Below are 14107 nucleotides of genomic sequence, written 5' to 3' on the forward strand. Positions count from 1 at the left end.
AACAGCCATGGATTGCTGAGATCATGTCTTTATTATAGTAGGAAAATGTAAACAAATATTTTTACACAGAACAATGTCTGAAACAAACACCCAAGAAAGCATAATTACCATAAGTGTCAACATTTCCATTATAAAATTAGAAAAATGTTCTATGAAAATAACACTGGTCTATAAGCAAAATGCTTCCGGAACAAAAATAGCAACATTTGTCTTGGTTTAGGTCACTAGTAAAGAAAAAGTAAGTCAGAAGTGCAGGCTGCAAAATGGGAAATTTATGCAAAATAAGAAAGAAAAAAAAAACACTACTGAAGCCAAAAAGTTGTTTTAAGTGATACTATGTTTTGTTTTTCATAAGATATTAAATCACCTGATGTTTAAGATATTTGCTGTTCATTTCCTAACAGATAAAGAAGTGCAACGTAAATATTTTCAAATATAAATGTTATTTTAAAGCAAAAATGCCCAAGTCTATTGTATAAAATGATGCATATTTGATGTAAAACTATTTCATTAAATATCCTGATTACAAAAGCCAACCAGAACAACTGATTTTCAACACATCTTATCAAAATAATTGGGATTTTGCCACTTTTTTCTCAGAGGCAGACGGAGTCCTCAGATTTGTAGACCAGTGTAAGACAAAATGTGTTATTTTTCGTGTGTGCCTCTTTTATTTTGGGCTGACCTTGCTGACCACCGGCTGCTCCGGAAAGAATTCTTTCCCCAAGAAAAGTTGAAATCAGTGAAAGTATTAACAGGGGATGGTGCCAGGAAAGAAGGGCAACATGTGGTCATTTCCTGTGAAAATTGGAGGGTTGAAATGTACGGTAATTACTTGACTTGACCTCATTGCCTTCCATGTCTGACTGTTGTGTCCGCTCATGTTACAGCGCCGCCTTTACGTTGCTAATCGTCGTTGCTAGCGTGAGAAACAGATGAAACAATGGCAACAGGGTAAAAACAATAACACCAACAAGGGTCTCATGCTTCCTTGTCATCCGTGCAGTCTGTGAACGCATCGTCTTCATACAAGTCCTCCAGCTCGCCGTCCCTGCTGCCGTCATGGCTGACATTCCTGTGGAGCGACCAGATGCTTATGAGGGCTGGGCGAGGATGTGGAGGAGTTGGGATTCAGGATGAGGATTCAGCACAGTTGGGAATGAGCATGCGGACCTCATTGAGAATGAGATGGGAAGGGAAGTTGGGGATGAGAAAACAAGGATAAGAATGGAGATAGAACATTAATAGAGATTTTGCTGAGTTAACATTTGAGGATAAGAATGAGGAGAAGTTGGGATGAGGATGAGAAACATTTGTGGGTGAGGGAAAAAAACTGGGAAAGAATGAGAAAAAAATGTGGGTGACTGGAAGAAAGATGAGGACAATTTTGGAATGAGGGTAAGGGAAAGCTGGGAGTGGGGATGCAAATGAGGAGGAGGAAGTAACAGATGAGTGAACGGGGATGAAGATGAGTAGAAAACGGAATGAGAATAAATTGGGAATGAGGAGGAGGGAAAGTTGGGATTGGTGAAAAAAGCTGGAATGGGGATGAGGAAAAATGGGATGAGATTGACAACGATGTGTTAAACGGATGGAAATAAACATGAAGTTATGATGACGAAGCTGGGAATGAAAGGAAGTCGGAGATGAGAAAAAGGAATTAACAGGGATAATGATGAGTAAATGCAAATCAGGATGAGGAGAAGTTGGAGATGAGAAATTGGGATAGAAAAAGAGGAGGACAAAACAATAACGTGGATGATAACTTGGACTTGAAGAAAATTGGAGTATGATAATTTCAGACAATTGCGAGAGTAAAAAGTTGGGGTAAGCATGCAGCAAAAATGAGGATAAGGAAATTTGTCCATGATTGTTAGGGTCAAAAGCAACAGGTTGGGTATGAGCATGAGGAGAAACTGCTGATGAAAATATTTGGCCATGATAATTAAGGACAGTAGTAAATATTTGGGCATGAGGAAATTTGAGCATGAGAGGTAGGCGTAATAGTAAAACTTGAGCATTTTAGCATGGGTATGAGCATGAGGAGAAACGGGAGATGAGGACATTTGGACATGAGTGTTTGGGATAATAGTGAAGACGTTTGATAAGCATGAGGAGAAGCTGGGGATGAGGACATTTGGGCATGATAGTTATACATAACAGTAAAAAAAAAGAGTTAAAAGGGGTTAAAAAAAAAGTTGGAATAACCATGAGGAGAAACGGGATGATGAAATTTGGGCATAATAGTTATAACATAACAGTAAAAAAGTTGGGATAAGCATGAAGGAATATTGGGCATCAGTGTTACGGATAATAGTAAAAAAGTTTGATAAGCATGAGGAGAAACTGGCCATGAGGAAATCTGAGCATGAGAGGTGGCGTAATAGTAAAAAAGTTGTGTATAAACATGAGGAGAAGCTTGGGATGAGGACAATTGGGCCTGAGTGGGATGAGAGTGAACAGTTGGGTATAACCACGAGGAGGAAAATGGATTTGATGAAAAGTTAAAGATACGGATGAGAATAAATGGAAGCTGGGAATGAGGAGACGTAAGGCGGATGAGCAGGTGATCTTCAATAAACGATTGGTTCTACACGGGAGGAATGTGTTGGGAGCTTTGTGTTGTCTCTCGACACTTCGGACAAGTTCATCGACATGTTGCTAAGACATGTACCTCAAAGACGGATGAAGCAGAGGCGAGGACCCCAGCAGGCCCCAAGAACCACTGCAAGAAATACACCATTGTCGTCACCTCAGGGGGGAATTTGTGTCACCGTGCTCTCAGCGGGTTTGGCTCTTGTCTGGATATACATTGTAGCCCAGGGTGACTGACATAGAACATGTGACTGCTGAAGCACCAAGGAGAGCCTACAGTTTAGCCTCTGTGCACCATAATAAATAAATGCAGCCCAATTATGATGACTGAGACCTGCAGATTTCCAACTGACGGAATGTATTTTTATCCAAGTATTTGCTGGCTGCTTTGTAGTTGCTGCTGTGAGGCCTAATCGCAGGGCATTAGCTGGCTGGCACTTGCCATGGGGATTTGCAGAGGGAGGCAAGAGGATGGAGACTTACATAAGAAGACCTCCGGGGGCAGACATGGACCTCTCTGCCCGTCTGGCCTGATACTCAAAGGGATTACTGAAGGAGCGCTTCCTCAGCATGGACTTTACCAGGATCTGCAGCCAGAGTCACATCCAAAACGGTTCATGGAGAATAGAAACATTTAATACAAAAAACAAAAGCAAACATCGTGGACAACGGGACATTTTCCGTGACAAAGCCGTTCTACATAGTCACTCACCACCGTGGAGAGACTGGGGATGAGTTTGACGCTGTTCTGCACCTCCTCCTCTGTGACATCCACTGCTGTGCAGTGCTCCTCCTCCAGGGGCAGAGGGTTGGTGCCGCCCTCAGTCACCCACGGGTTGAGCTGTGACCATAAACGTCTCATGAACGCCACACACCTTGTCTGGTTCACAGCTCTGTTGGAGCTCACCTTGATTTCAGGGATGGTGATTCTAGTTTCAGGGTTCTTGTCCAACATGTTCTCAATGAGGTGCTTTAGTTCAGCACTTATTGGTGGACTACGGTGAGGAAAAACAGAGGGCACAACATTAAGTCCAATGATAGCAACAAATAGAGATGTATGGGGGTTCATTCATTTCAATTCATCATTTCATTTTCTTCTTACGTTTCAGGAAACTCCACAGGTTTGTTTTTGATCTTGTTATGCAGGGAGACAATGTATTCGTCATAAAAAGGGCACTGGAGGAGGAGGAGCAGAGAGAGGCTATTTAGTGAACGTGAGTGGCTTGGTATTCAACATGAAAGCTTGTTTACCTTCCCATAGACAAAACAGTAGAGCGTCACTCCCATCGCCCACACGTCTAAAGCCTGTAAACAAGCGCAGGTCATCAGGGTGTCACCACAATTTGGAACAATAATTTGTGGCTCATTATGCAATGCTCACCTTTCCGCTGAAGCCCTGCTCTTGTTCCGTCATGGTCTCCGGCGCCATGAAGGCCGGCGTCCCCGCCGAGCTTGACAGCAGGGCATCCGTGCCATCAAACTCGTTGCTGACGCCAAAGTCGGCGATCTTGACGTGGTCGTCGTCCCCCAGCAGCAGATTGGAAGGTTTGATGTCTCTGTGGATGATCTTGTGGTAGTGCACTAGGCAAGGGACAACAGCAAAGATGCTAACTATGACATTACTCATGCATTATGTAAAAACATGACACACGGGTTTCACAATCTTTGTGACGCATATTGACAAATATTTCAGCTTCATCCTGCATCCCAAAACATACATACTAGATTGTCCATGGTGTGAAAGCTACTTCATCAATACAGACTGGGCCCACGAGTGGCTGACGAGTAGTCCAGGCTATACGACTAGGCTATATCTATAGCACATGACACAAAAGGACAAGGGTATAGAAAATGGATGGATGGTCCCTCGAAGAACATTTATATCAACGTACAATACTCTATTCCCAGGACGACGTCTCTGAAGTAAAAGCGAGCTTGCTCCTCCGTCAGCGGATTATCTGTGGGCACTTCCATCACTGGACTGCAGAGGGAGGGAAAAGAGAAGTTAAAAAGTTAGGTACATCAAATTGTATCTACTCTTCCTCTTGGAAACTTTAGAAGAGGACAGCCACGTGTCCCAACGTACCCTTTGGTCATCAATTCGAAGGCTTGAGGATATATGAGCAGAAGGTCATGACATTTAGCCACTGGGAGATCACTTGTTATTTTAACGGTAAACAATTCCTACCCATGTGAAGACCATCTTCATCAGGATCATCAAGCACCTGCACAAGCAAAATGGCTGACTGGTCGTAGTGTCAATCATACAATGTTGCAGGTGCTCCTTTTCCAACTCACCTCCACCAGCTTGACAACGTTATGGTGGTAGAGCTTCTTCAGGATGGCGATCTCCCGGTAGATCTTCTCCAGAGGCAGTATTGCTTTAGGGAAGGCCGCTGCCTCCTGCTGTTGGGAGTTTGATCCCTGTGGAGGCAGACGACCTGCAATGGATCCCAAAACATCATCACCGCAATGTCAACACGTCAGATTAAATGTATTGTTGTCGTGTTGCTCACGCAGAAATCCAAACTGCTTCATTAGCCTCTTCTTTGACACAACCTTCATGGCCTGGATGGAGGAAAATATGCTATGAGATGACCATAATACCAAAAAAGATGTTCTAAAAACAGGCAACCACTTACATAATACTGCTCCGAGTCTTCATTGTAAGCTAATTTCACGACTCCGTAAGAACCCTAGAGTATAGAATATTATTAAAGTCATTTGTCATCCTTTATGGACACCATTAGTGTTCTTAGATTAATAAAAGATGGCTGAGGGGTAAAACTGTGGTCTCTCTGATGTGCTCCTTAAAAAAAAAACAATAAAAAGGTCAAGTGTGAGCTACCTAGCAGGCGCTACCACCGTGGCACGTGTTGGCAGTTATGTTCCACACTGCAAATTTGGCATCCGCCGGATCTGGTCCAATTTTACTAAGTATTTTCCTTCGTATTATCATTGATAGCTTTGATAGAATATTTATAGATATTTAATATTTATAGAATATTGAGGGGAATCTGCTTTCTTGGAATCATTCCTGATGATACGGTTTAAGATGCCCCAAGTTGCTCTAATGATAGTATAAATATTGAAGCTTTTTCTACGTACATTATGCCTTTTGCCCTATTTCGCCCATATTTCTTGGTTTTATTGTATTCACAGGTTGCCGCTACTGAAAGGGAAAACAGTGCCACCCGGTGGCTGATTCTTACCTTTCCAATCTCTGCCTTCAGCTTGTACTGGTTGAGCTGGACACAATCCTACAGACAACACAGGACAAAGCCAGTGTCATAAATGTCTTGTCTAACCCGTGTAGCGCATTTTGTTGCCTGTTTATTTCTATCCATTTGTTGCTGCCAGGTAAATCTCGCGATAGGTTTATGTGGCGCCGTTTGGTCACGTGGTTACGTGCCACCAATCGCTCACGGGTTAAGTATGTCGTCTCTGCCAGTATGGTGGTGGCCGTGGGGAATTAGACTTCGGATCGGCTCAAACCTCTTTTCACTCTCTACAGTACAATTCTGCTTTTAATGGTTTTATAGTCAACTTGTAGGAGGCCCCTACCACAAACCGAATGTGAAAATGAAACAATAACTGTAGCATTAACTCGCTGCTTCATATCAGTGGACGTGGTTGGCCAGCATGCTGAAGCTACTAAATACTTTATCACTTTAATATTAATTACTTTATTATTACTTTATTACATTCGCTGCTATGGAAACTGTTAAGATTCAAATATAACAATGAAACCTGCTGAAGCAATGGTTTTAAATTGTACCAACTGAACACATTTGTCATTCAAAGTGTCTAATTTGAATGTTAGTTATTGTTACTTGAATTATATACCTGTTCAACATTGCATATTACGACGGAGTATTACTAGGGCCACATGCACAAGAAAGGTAGTAAATTTACAAGTAAAATATGTAATATATCTAATAAAAAAGGTCAATATTACCTTTGCCCTAGGCCAAAGCTCATATACGTCTCCGCTTTATATAGCTGTCTCATGTTTTATTTTATTTTTTACTACTCTTGTTATAATATATTGCACTTAAAACATTCAGCCTACTGCCTACTCCCTCCCCGAGCCGAACTTCGTCTTCTGATCAGTTGCCAAATACATGATCTATATCTAGAACAGTAAAACCTGTTATACCCATGACGGACATAGTAGTTGTGCGTGTATTTTATGTAAACCGGTGTTACATTTGCACACGATGAGTGGGTGTGTGTGTCACCCCTCACGTCAGCGTCCGTGATGGACACCCGCTTGGTCTCAATTGTTGGCTGCCGGCTGATGCGGCTCCCTCGCTCTTGCAGAGACATCTTCCTGTCGGAGAGCCGCGCTCGGTGGGAGGTTGTGGGCCGGTAGCCATTGGGCGTGGTGGCGCGGCTGGAGGCCACGTTCATGGCCGCCACGAGGTCAGCCAGCTCGCCGTGGTGTTCAGAGTCGGCACTCATGATGCCCTGCCTGGATGGCCTTCAGAGAAGGTGGAAGGTCACAGGGGACGCATCACTGAGCTGAGAAAACAAGAAAGGAGATGGAGAATGTTGAAGTATTCGGTTATTGCCATTATTACATGCCTTTCTCGTTTGTTGGGTACCACAACCACTGATTAAAACTCCTTTTATTTTTCTTAATTTACTTGCAACATCTTCTAGGTCAGTAGACCAATTCTTGACTACAGCAAGTGTTCGGAACAAACCGAACACAGGGGTTCCCCTGGGATGTTTTGAAGTTGTGGTGGTGGGCTGCATGGGAGGTCAGACTGCTGATGCCTTTGCAAGGCTTTAAAAGCTTAAAAGAGAAGCAACAAGTATTATAATAAGAAAGCAAGATTGTCAAGTGACACTTTAAGAAATTAAGTTAGCATGTACCCCAAGAACTTAGCCACTTGTGAGAGCCAGGCAAAATGTGTAAACAAAGATGGCAGGAAGTTAAATGAGATTGAAATGTGAGCGATCACGCATGCTGACATAGACACGCTTAGATTGTCCTTTATAAATCACAGGTTGTTGCGATCAGCCATTTCAGTTAAATGTATCATATACCAGACACACAGTGACAGATGAGAAGTGGAAAGTTTACAGAAAGATCTTTGGAGCTGGTCTGTAGGTTGACTTTGACTGTTCTCACCATCCTTGGCCTCTGCTTATCTGAGATGTTTCTTGGCCAGCCCCTCCGGGCCTTAACTAGGACTGGTCACTGGTCACCAGTCACCACATCCTTCCATTTCTTCACTATGTTCCTCACAGCTGAAATCGCAGAGCTGGCTTTTTGTATCCTTCCCCTAGACCATGATGTTGAACAATATTTGCTTTCAGGTCATTTGGCAGTTGTTTTGAGGCTACCATGGTGCTACTCTTCAAAGAAGAGTTGGAATTGCCCACCTTAAATAACCTTTCTCGTGATTGGCTTCACTTGTGTATGCAGGTCAAGGGTCAATGACATCCCCAGCAAACTAATTTTTACTAATTTTGTTTTCATGATTTCTTATGGGCAAATTGAATTAGGATTATGAACAGCCTTTTTGAAGTCATTTTACTTCACAAATATGTCAAAAATCAAGTCATAAAAGTCAGCAGAATCCACAATCCATTAAAATCCAAGGTAATCATGCTCAGTGGGTATCTGACTATTAAACTGTAAGAATTATGAGAGAAAAGTTTACTCTTCACTTACAAACGTGATGATTTTCTACTTATGTGTCATATTAGCACTCTGCTGTGATATTATTGGTACAGTATTATTTGTATTGTATCATTTTTTCTTAGCAACACAAAAGTCTACCAATTTCTCAGTGAATTTGGATGACAGAATTCAGAGACACATGCAGTAGAATAATTTTGTTCATCAGAATGCATCATTTTTGGGCGAGATCCAAGTCAGGATTGTTTGGCTGATTGTAAGTCTACCAACATGCAGTACAGGACTACCGTTTTGTAGTCGTGCAGTGTTGTACAGCCGCCCTTTAAAACATGTCCCTGCTGTTTGGTAGTCATGTGATGTTTGGAAATAAAACAATCCATAAAATGAAATTAAACAAGGCTGTGGTGTTACAGAAAAGACCTGAGAGCCGGAAAGCTTCTTATGCAACATGGTTTACCATCCATCCAAGTCGTTACAGGTTGTGCACATGCTTGCACCTCAGCGTCATTCTATGTACCGTGCAGCCACCGCATACAATTAAAAGCGATAATGACATTTGTTTGTTCAGAAGATATGTACAGCAACAGAATGCAACTCCACATAAACAAAATACATTCAGGAGGAAGAGATTCAATGGCACTTACCGACATAGGATTGGTAGCTGGGCCTCATGTGGTCGGTGTGGTTCATCCGAAGGAGGAAGTGGGGACACCCTTTGTGTCTCAGTGCAGAACTTTCACTGTTAATCTGGAAGGGTGTCGGCAGGGTTGGTCTTAGGGATTAACTGTGGCCACATATAGCTCAGATGAACAGTTATCCCCAGAGAGTCCACCAGTCGTCACCTGGGCGAGACACTAACAAGCCACAAATGACCCAGGACAGGGAAATACATTTTTCTCTATTTACACAAAATTTGCACAAACGCAACTGCAGTGCACTGCATGCTGATTTGCAACATATAAAAAGATAAAAATACAATGAAGACAAATTCTACCAAATCTGCCCCAAGCATACAATTGTTGTGTTCTCATGCATGGAACTCTACACAGATGAGCGTTGATGACAAATATGTGAGCCTCCACACAAAGAACCACCCTGAAAAACTTGATCTACAAGCAAAGAAGCCTGACGTCACACAAACCATTAATCTGTAAACATGATTCTTTCTTTCCTCTACTAAGCAAGACCATAAACGTTCACGTCCAAAGAGACTTACTTATACTTGCTTTTCAAACCTTCTTTTTCAAGGGTTATTTACAAATCACGATTGTGACTGCTCTTGGACTCGTGTACACGCTATACAAGGTCAAGGTCAGGAAGGTTTATTTGTGTAGCACCTTTCAGCAAACATGGCAGTTTACCCGATCGTGCATGACATTAAGAACACACAGTAAACAAGATCAAAGACATGTTTCAATACACGCAGCCGTCCACAAAAAGGTAAACAGGCCATATTTACTGACACCTTGATGAAATTGTCCAATTTCGGCACTTATGACAGCTGGGTTAGGCTCCAGCATGCCCGCAACCCTTGTGAGGATAGGCGGTATAGAAAATGGATGGATGGGATTATGTCAACAATGGACTCACAGACCAAACATTCCCATTTTTCAGTAAATTCCTGAATTCCACTTAACAGACGCTCCGGAATCTACACCAGTTACACACTATGAAAACATGACAATAACAATTGCAAAAACTATTCTGCCATTTGTGTCACTGAAGCGTCCCTTGATACAACTGCCAGTTATTAGGGAAACATTTGCAGCCTGATTGGACGACATTTGGGCTGGGACAACCTACTGGACTGGTTAGATTGTAGACTGCAGAGCCTGCTGCAGCCTCACTGCACCTCTTTTAATTTGCTCATAGCTCATAAACATAACGATGTTCCATGAACCCAAGCGTAGAAATGAGGCCATGAATCTAAAAAGTATGAAACAAACACAAGTGAAATGAATAAAGCAGTAATACCCCCAACATGTTTGTAATACTAGAGCACGTACCCTTTGTAAAAAGCTGAGGGTCCCTCTTTGACCAGCATGGTGAATGCACAGTTGATGGCGCTGCTGTACTGGCCCGGCACAGAGTTCATGTAGCGCGTTTTGATTACATCGACCGGGGAAGCCACAATGGTGGTGCAAAACCCTGCGGCAAAGGCGGCTGTGAAGTGGCACGGCATGTTGTCTAGTGGCAAAAAGTAATAAATCAGGACATCAGTATGATGATAAGAGGAAAAACGGCTGCAATGGGAAAACATACTAAACATGCATACGACTTTAGAGCGTTTGTACGTGCCTGTCATCAGCTTGTATTGTAGGATGCGCTCCTTGATGATGTCATAGGTTACCATCTCACAGCAGTTGACGATGGCGTTGCGAGTTATATTCGGCAGACAACCTGCAGTGACAAACATATTTAGAAAACTTTCAACCAGATTGTGGCCTGCTAACACACGAGCTCTCATAACACAATCATTCCGATATGGAGTGCTTTAGGTTAAGCATTCACAGGGTTCAGGTCAGGACTCTGTGCAGGCCAGTCAAGTTCATCCACACCAGACTCAGTCATCTGTCTTTATGGACCTTGGAAGACGAAGGGGCGGCTCCAAACTGTTCCCACAAGGTTGGGAGCATGGATTTGCCCAAAATGTTTTGGTATCCTGGAGCATTCAAAGTTCCTTTAACTGGAACTAAGGGGCCAAGCTCAACTCCTGAAAAACAACCCCACACCATAATTCCTCCTCCACCAAATTTCACATTCGGCACAATGCAGTCCCAAATGTACCGTTCTCCTGGCAACCTCCAAACCCAGACTGAAATGGAAAAGCATGGTTCCTCAGTCCAGAGAAGGCATCTCCACTGCTCTATGGTCCAGTGGCGGCGTGCTTTACACCACTGCATCCGGCGCTTTGCATTGCCTTGGTGATGTATGGCTTGGATGCAGCTGCTCAGCCATGGAAACCCATTCCATGGAGCTCTCTGTGTACTGTACTTGGGCTAATCTGAAGGCCACATGAAGTTTGGAGCTCTGTAGCAATTGACTGTGCAGGAAGTGGACGATGCGCCTCAGCATCCACTGACCCTCGTTCAGTTTACATGGCCTACCACTTGGTGGCTGCGTTGCTGTTCTTCCCAAACTCTTCCATTTCTTATATTAAAGCTGACAGTTGACTGTGGAATATATAGGAAATTTCAGGACTAGATTTGTTGCACAGGTGGCATCCGATGATAGTTCCACGCTGGAATTGACTGAGCTCCTCAGAGCGGTCAATTCTTTCACAAATGTTTGTAGAAACAGTCTACATGCCTAGGTTCTTGGTTTTATACTTCTGTGGCCAGGCCAGGTCATCAGGACACCTGATTCAGGTCCTTGGGATGGGAGAGCAAATACTTTTGGTCATATAGTGTACATACCACAATAGCAGTCCTTTCCTGATTGGCCGATACCGCAACAACAAAATCCAGTGGCTGAGGATAAAAACTGTGCGGCAAGATGCACACACCTTTCACAATTGCCACCTATGGTATTTTAAGCCTCCATGTTGTGTAGGCTGGGTGGAAAAGTTACTTGTGTGTTTGCACCGATCACGCCATGAACTCCATTACAGAAATTTCTTTTACTGTTATTACTGCATGACTAAATGACTAGCGGTGTCATTGGTTTACGGTTTTAATGTGGTAGAGGCGGGGTACACCCTGGACTGGTGGCCAGCCAATCACAGGGCACATATAGACAAACAACCATTCCCACTCACATTCATACCTATGGACAATTTGGAGTGGCCAATTAACCTAGCATGTTTTTGGAATGGGGGAGGAAACCGGAGTACCCGCAGAAAACCAACGCATGCACGGGGAGAACATGCAAACTCCACACAGAGATGGCCGGGAGGAGAATGGAACCCCCTGACTTTGTGGTCTTCATTATTTAGTGAAATGCTTTATTTTATCTTGTAAATGTATTATTATCTTTAACCAAGCAAAAATATGTTTTTCCCGATTACTCAACAAACATTTTGGTGGAATACTCGATTACCAAAATATTTGGTATCGCTGCAGCAGTCCTAGTATAAAACACTTGTTAAAATGGCATTTGATTTGGGAGACACACCAACAGTGGTTATGACACGGACATTTCAAGCCTATCACTTTGGACTCAAATTGACCTGTCTTGACTTGAGACTTGGCTTGGACCTGCCCGCCTTGACTTGACTCAAAAACATTGACTTGCTGCCACAAACGGCTTAAGGTCTCACAAATGGCAGTGCATGTCTGAGCACAAACCAAGCATGAAATCAAAGGCATTGGTGGTCAACCTCTGAGTTTGCCAAAGGGCACCTGACAAATTGAACTCTATGGGATGAATGCATGGTGGTGCAGCATCATGATGTAAGGATGTTTTTCAGTGGCAGGAAGAGGGGAGATATGTGAAAAAGGCTGTGCAGAGACACTTTACGATAAACATTTGTCTCTCAACACATTTTACCTTTCCACAGCCCTCGGATCCCCTCGTCCCTGGCTATGGTCTTGTAGGCATCCATGGTGCCGCTGTACCTCTTAACCGAGCCGCTCTCAGGCAGGTTGATCTGCGCCTGGAACCTGACTTTCACCACGTCAGTGGGCTGGGCCACAGATACTGCCATGGCCCCTGTGGTGCAGCCCGCTAAAAGACGAGACCCGATGCCGGCACCTGTGACAAAGCAGACATGACTCAATGAGGGACGAAAGCACAGGTCTTCCCAGCATGATCATGTGCAAGTAAGGGCAGCACAGCCAGCCCTGGCTTGACTTGACAGCTGCAGGTACGATAAGAAAGATATGCATGATAAAAATTGGTAAAATGTAGACTGTGCTGCACAAGGATATAATCAGCATTTATTTCAAACTGGTCTAACTGGTTATTTGCAGGAGAGCAACGGATTGTGTTGTACTGCAGTTAGGTCTCTTTAGTGGAATGTGCAGTAGGTCTGTCTAAAATGCAAGTCAGGACTCATACGTTCTCTCATGCCGCCCAAAATGGGAATATTTGCTAGTCGTCAATGTTTGATGACTCTTATACATCACACAATTGTATGACTTACTCTCTGAGCCCCTGCTGTAGAACTGCTTCATGGTGTCATACAGGCCCACCCTGACCGAAGCGAAGCTCATCTGTCGGTGGAGACCTGCCACCAGTCCATTATAGAGGTTCCTTGGCCCCTCGGTTCTCACGATGGTTAAGATGGTTCCAAACACACCTCTGTATGTGGCCCTCTCACCCTTCACCAAGGGCTTGGCTTCCCCTTGTATCTAAAACACAGGAGGATGACTCAATATGCATGGAATGTAATCGTCATATTGGTCCGGGATCCTCACCTGCAGCCTGACTTTTGCAGTATCCAGCGGAAAGGTGACCAGGTCCGCCACGCAGCCGGCAAGTCCAGCTGAAACAATCTTGACAGGCACGGACGGGGTGAAATCACTGGAACCGCCACAGACCATGGCAAACGGTGGAAAGTCAAGCCGTCCTTAAGAAGAAAGACAACTCCAGGAGCCGCATTCAAGCTGCCATTTTACTGCCTCAAGAGTGCCCTGAAGTGGTCATTCCCAGCTGACAACAGGTTTGTACAGATAGATCCAGGTCACAGGAAGTTTAGCCAAACAGTGGCAAGCTGCAGCAACCGGTTAAGACGTGATTGCATGTGTGTCTGTGTGCTCATTGAGGGACTAGACGCAGCCGGCTGAACAGCTGCTTCACTTTTTAACAGAAACACGGCGAGCAAGGAAAGCACACCCCCCAATGCAAATGAGCTACTCCACCTGTACTACTTCCTGGCCTTCACACCCGTCTGTGTGCTCTCTGTTCTACTCTGGGACG

At 43.8% G+C, this 14107-nt stretch overlaps 2 protein-coding genes across 5 annotated transcripts; both read right to left on the minus strand.

The window, feature by feature from the left end:
* camkk1b (calcium/calmodulin-dependent protein kinase kinase 1, alpha b) lies at positions 1-7059 on the minus strand. Of its 2 annotated transcripts, XM_058081056.2 has the most exons (16): positions 6844-7059; positions 5808-5855; positions 5238-5291; positions 5112-5163; positions 4894-5036; positions 4784-4820; positions 4682-4703; positions 4488-4576; positions 3977-4176; positions 3847-3900; positions 3698-3771; positions 3503-3590; positions 3308-3436; positions 3079-3182; positions 2675-2725; positions 1-1075 (listed from the first exon to the last, which is right to left on the minus strand). In XM_058081056.2, the coding sequence occupies exons 1-16, from the start codon at positions 7057-7059 to the stop codon at positions 982-984; spliced, it is 1455 nt and encodes a 484-aa protein (XP_057937039.2). In that variant the 3' UTR covers positions 1-981. The 2 variants fall into 2 exon arrangements, with proteins under 2 accessions (XP_057937039.2, XP_057937041.2); XM_058081058.2 differs by lacking the exon at positions 2675-2725.
* A 30-nt stretch (positions 7060-7089) lies between these two features.
* Positions 7090-14031, minus strand: LOC131135131 (dicarboxylate carrier UCP2-like). Of its 3 annotated transcripts, none has more exons than XM_058081060.2 (7): positions 13606-14031; positions 13332-13539; positions 12737-12940; positions 10547-10648; positions 10255-10435; positions 8893-8995; positions 7090-7119 (listed from the first exon to the last, which is right to left on the minus strand). In XM_058081060.2, exons 1-6 carry the CDS (start codon positions 13729-13731, stop codon positions 8971-8973), a joined length of 846 nt encoding a protein of 281 aa, XP_057937043.2. In that variant the 5' UTR covers positions 13732-14031; the 3' UTR covers positions 7090-7119; positions 8893-8970. The 3 variants fall into 3 exon arrangements, with proteins under 3 accessions (XP_057937043.2, XP_078648776.1, XP_057937042.1); XM_078792650.1 differs by having other exon boundaries at positions 7092-7114; XM_058081059.2 differs by lacking the exons at positions 7090-7119; positions 8893-8995 and adding an exon at positions 10026-10174.
* Positions 14032-14107: the final 76 nt, after the last annotated feature.

Source organism: Doryrhamphus excisus, linkage group LG8 (assembly GCF_037039965.1).
Source record: "Doryrhamphus excisus strain RoL-2023G ecotype Guam linkage group LG8, RoL_Dexc_Guam_v1.1, whole genome shotgun sequence".
Classification (NCBI taxonomy): Eukaryota; Metazoa; Chordata; class Actinopteri; order Syngnathiformes; family Syngnathidae; genus Doryrhamphus; species Doryrhamphus excisus.

Coding starts and splice junctions, on each gene's coding strand:
- camkk1b (XM_058081056.2), bottom strand. CDS start 7,059: ATGAGTGCCGACTCTGAACACCACGGCGAGCTGGCTGACCTCGTGGCG. Junction 3,437..3,502: donor TCACCATCCCTGAAATCAAG/GTGAGCTCCAAC, acceptor TTATGGTCACAG/CTCAACCCGTGGGTGACTGA. Junction 1,076..2,674: donor CTGCTTCATCCGTCTTTGAG/GTACATGTCTTA, acceptor GTCGCTCCACAG/GAATGTCAGCCATGACGGCA.
- LOC131135131 (XM_058081059.2), bottom strand. CDS start 13,731: ATGGTCTGTGGCGGTTCCAGTGATTTCACCCCGTCCGTGCCTGTCAAG. Junction 13,540..13,605: donor CTGCAAAAGTCAGGCTGCAG/GTGAGGATCCCG, acceptor CCTGTGTTTTAG/ATACAAGGGGAAGCCAAGCC. Junction 10,649..12,736: donor GATCCGAGGGCTGTGGAAAG/GTAAAATGTGTT, acceptor TTGTCACTGCAG/GTTGTCTGCCGAATATAACT.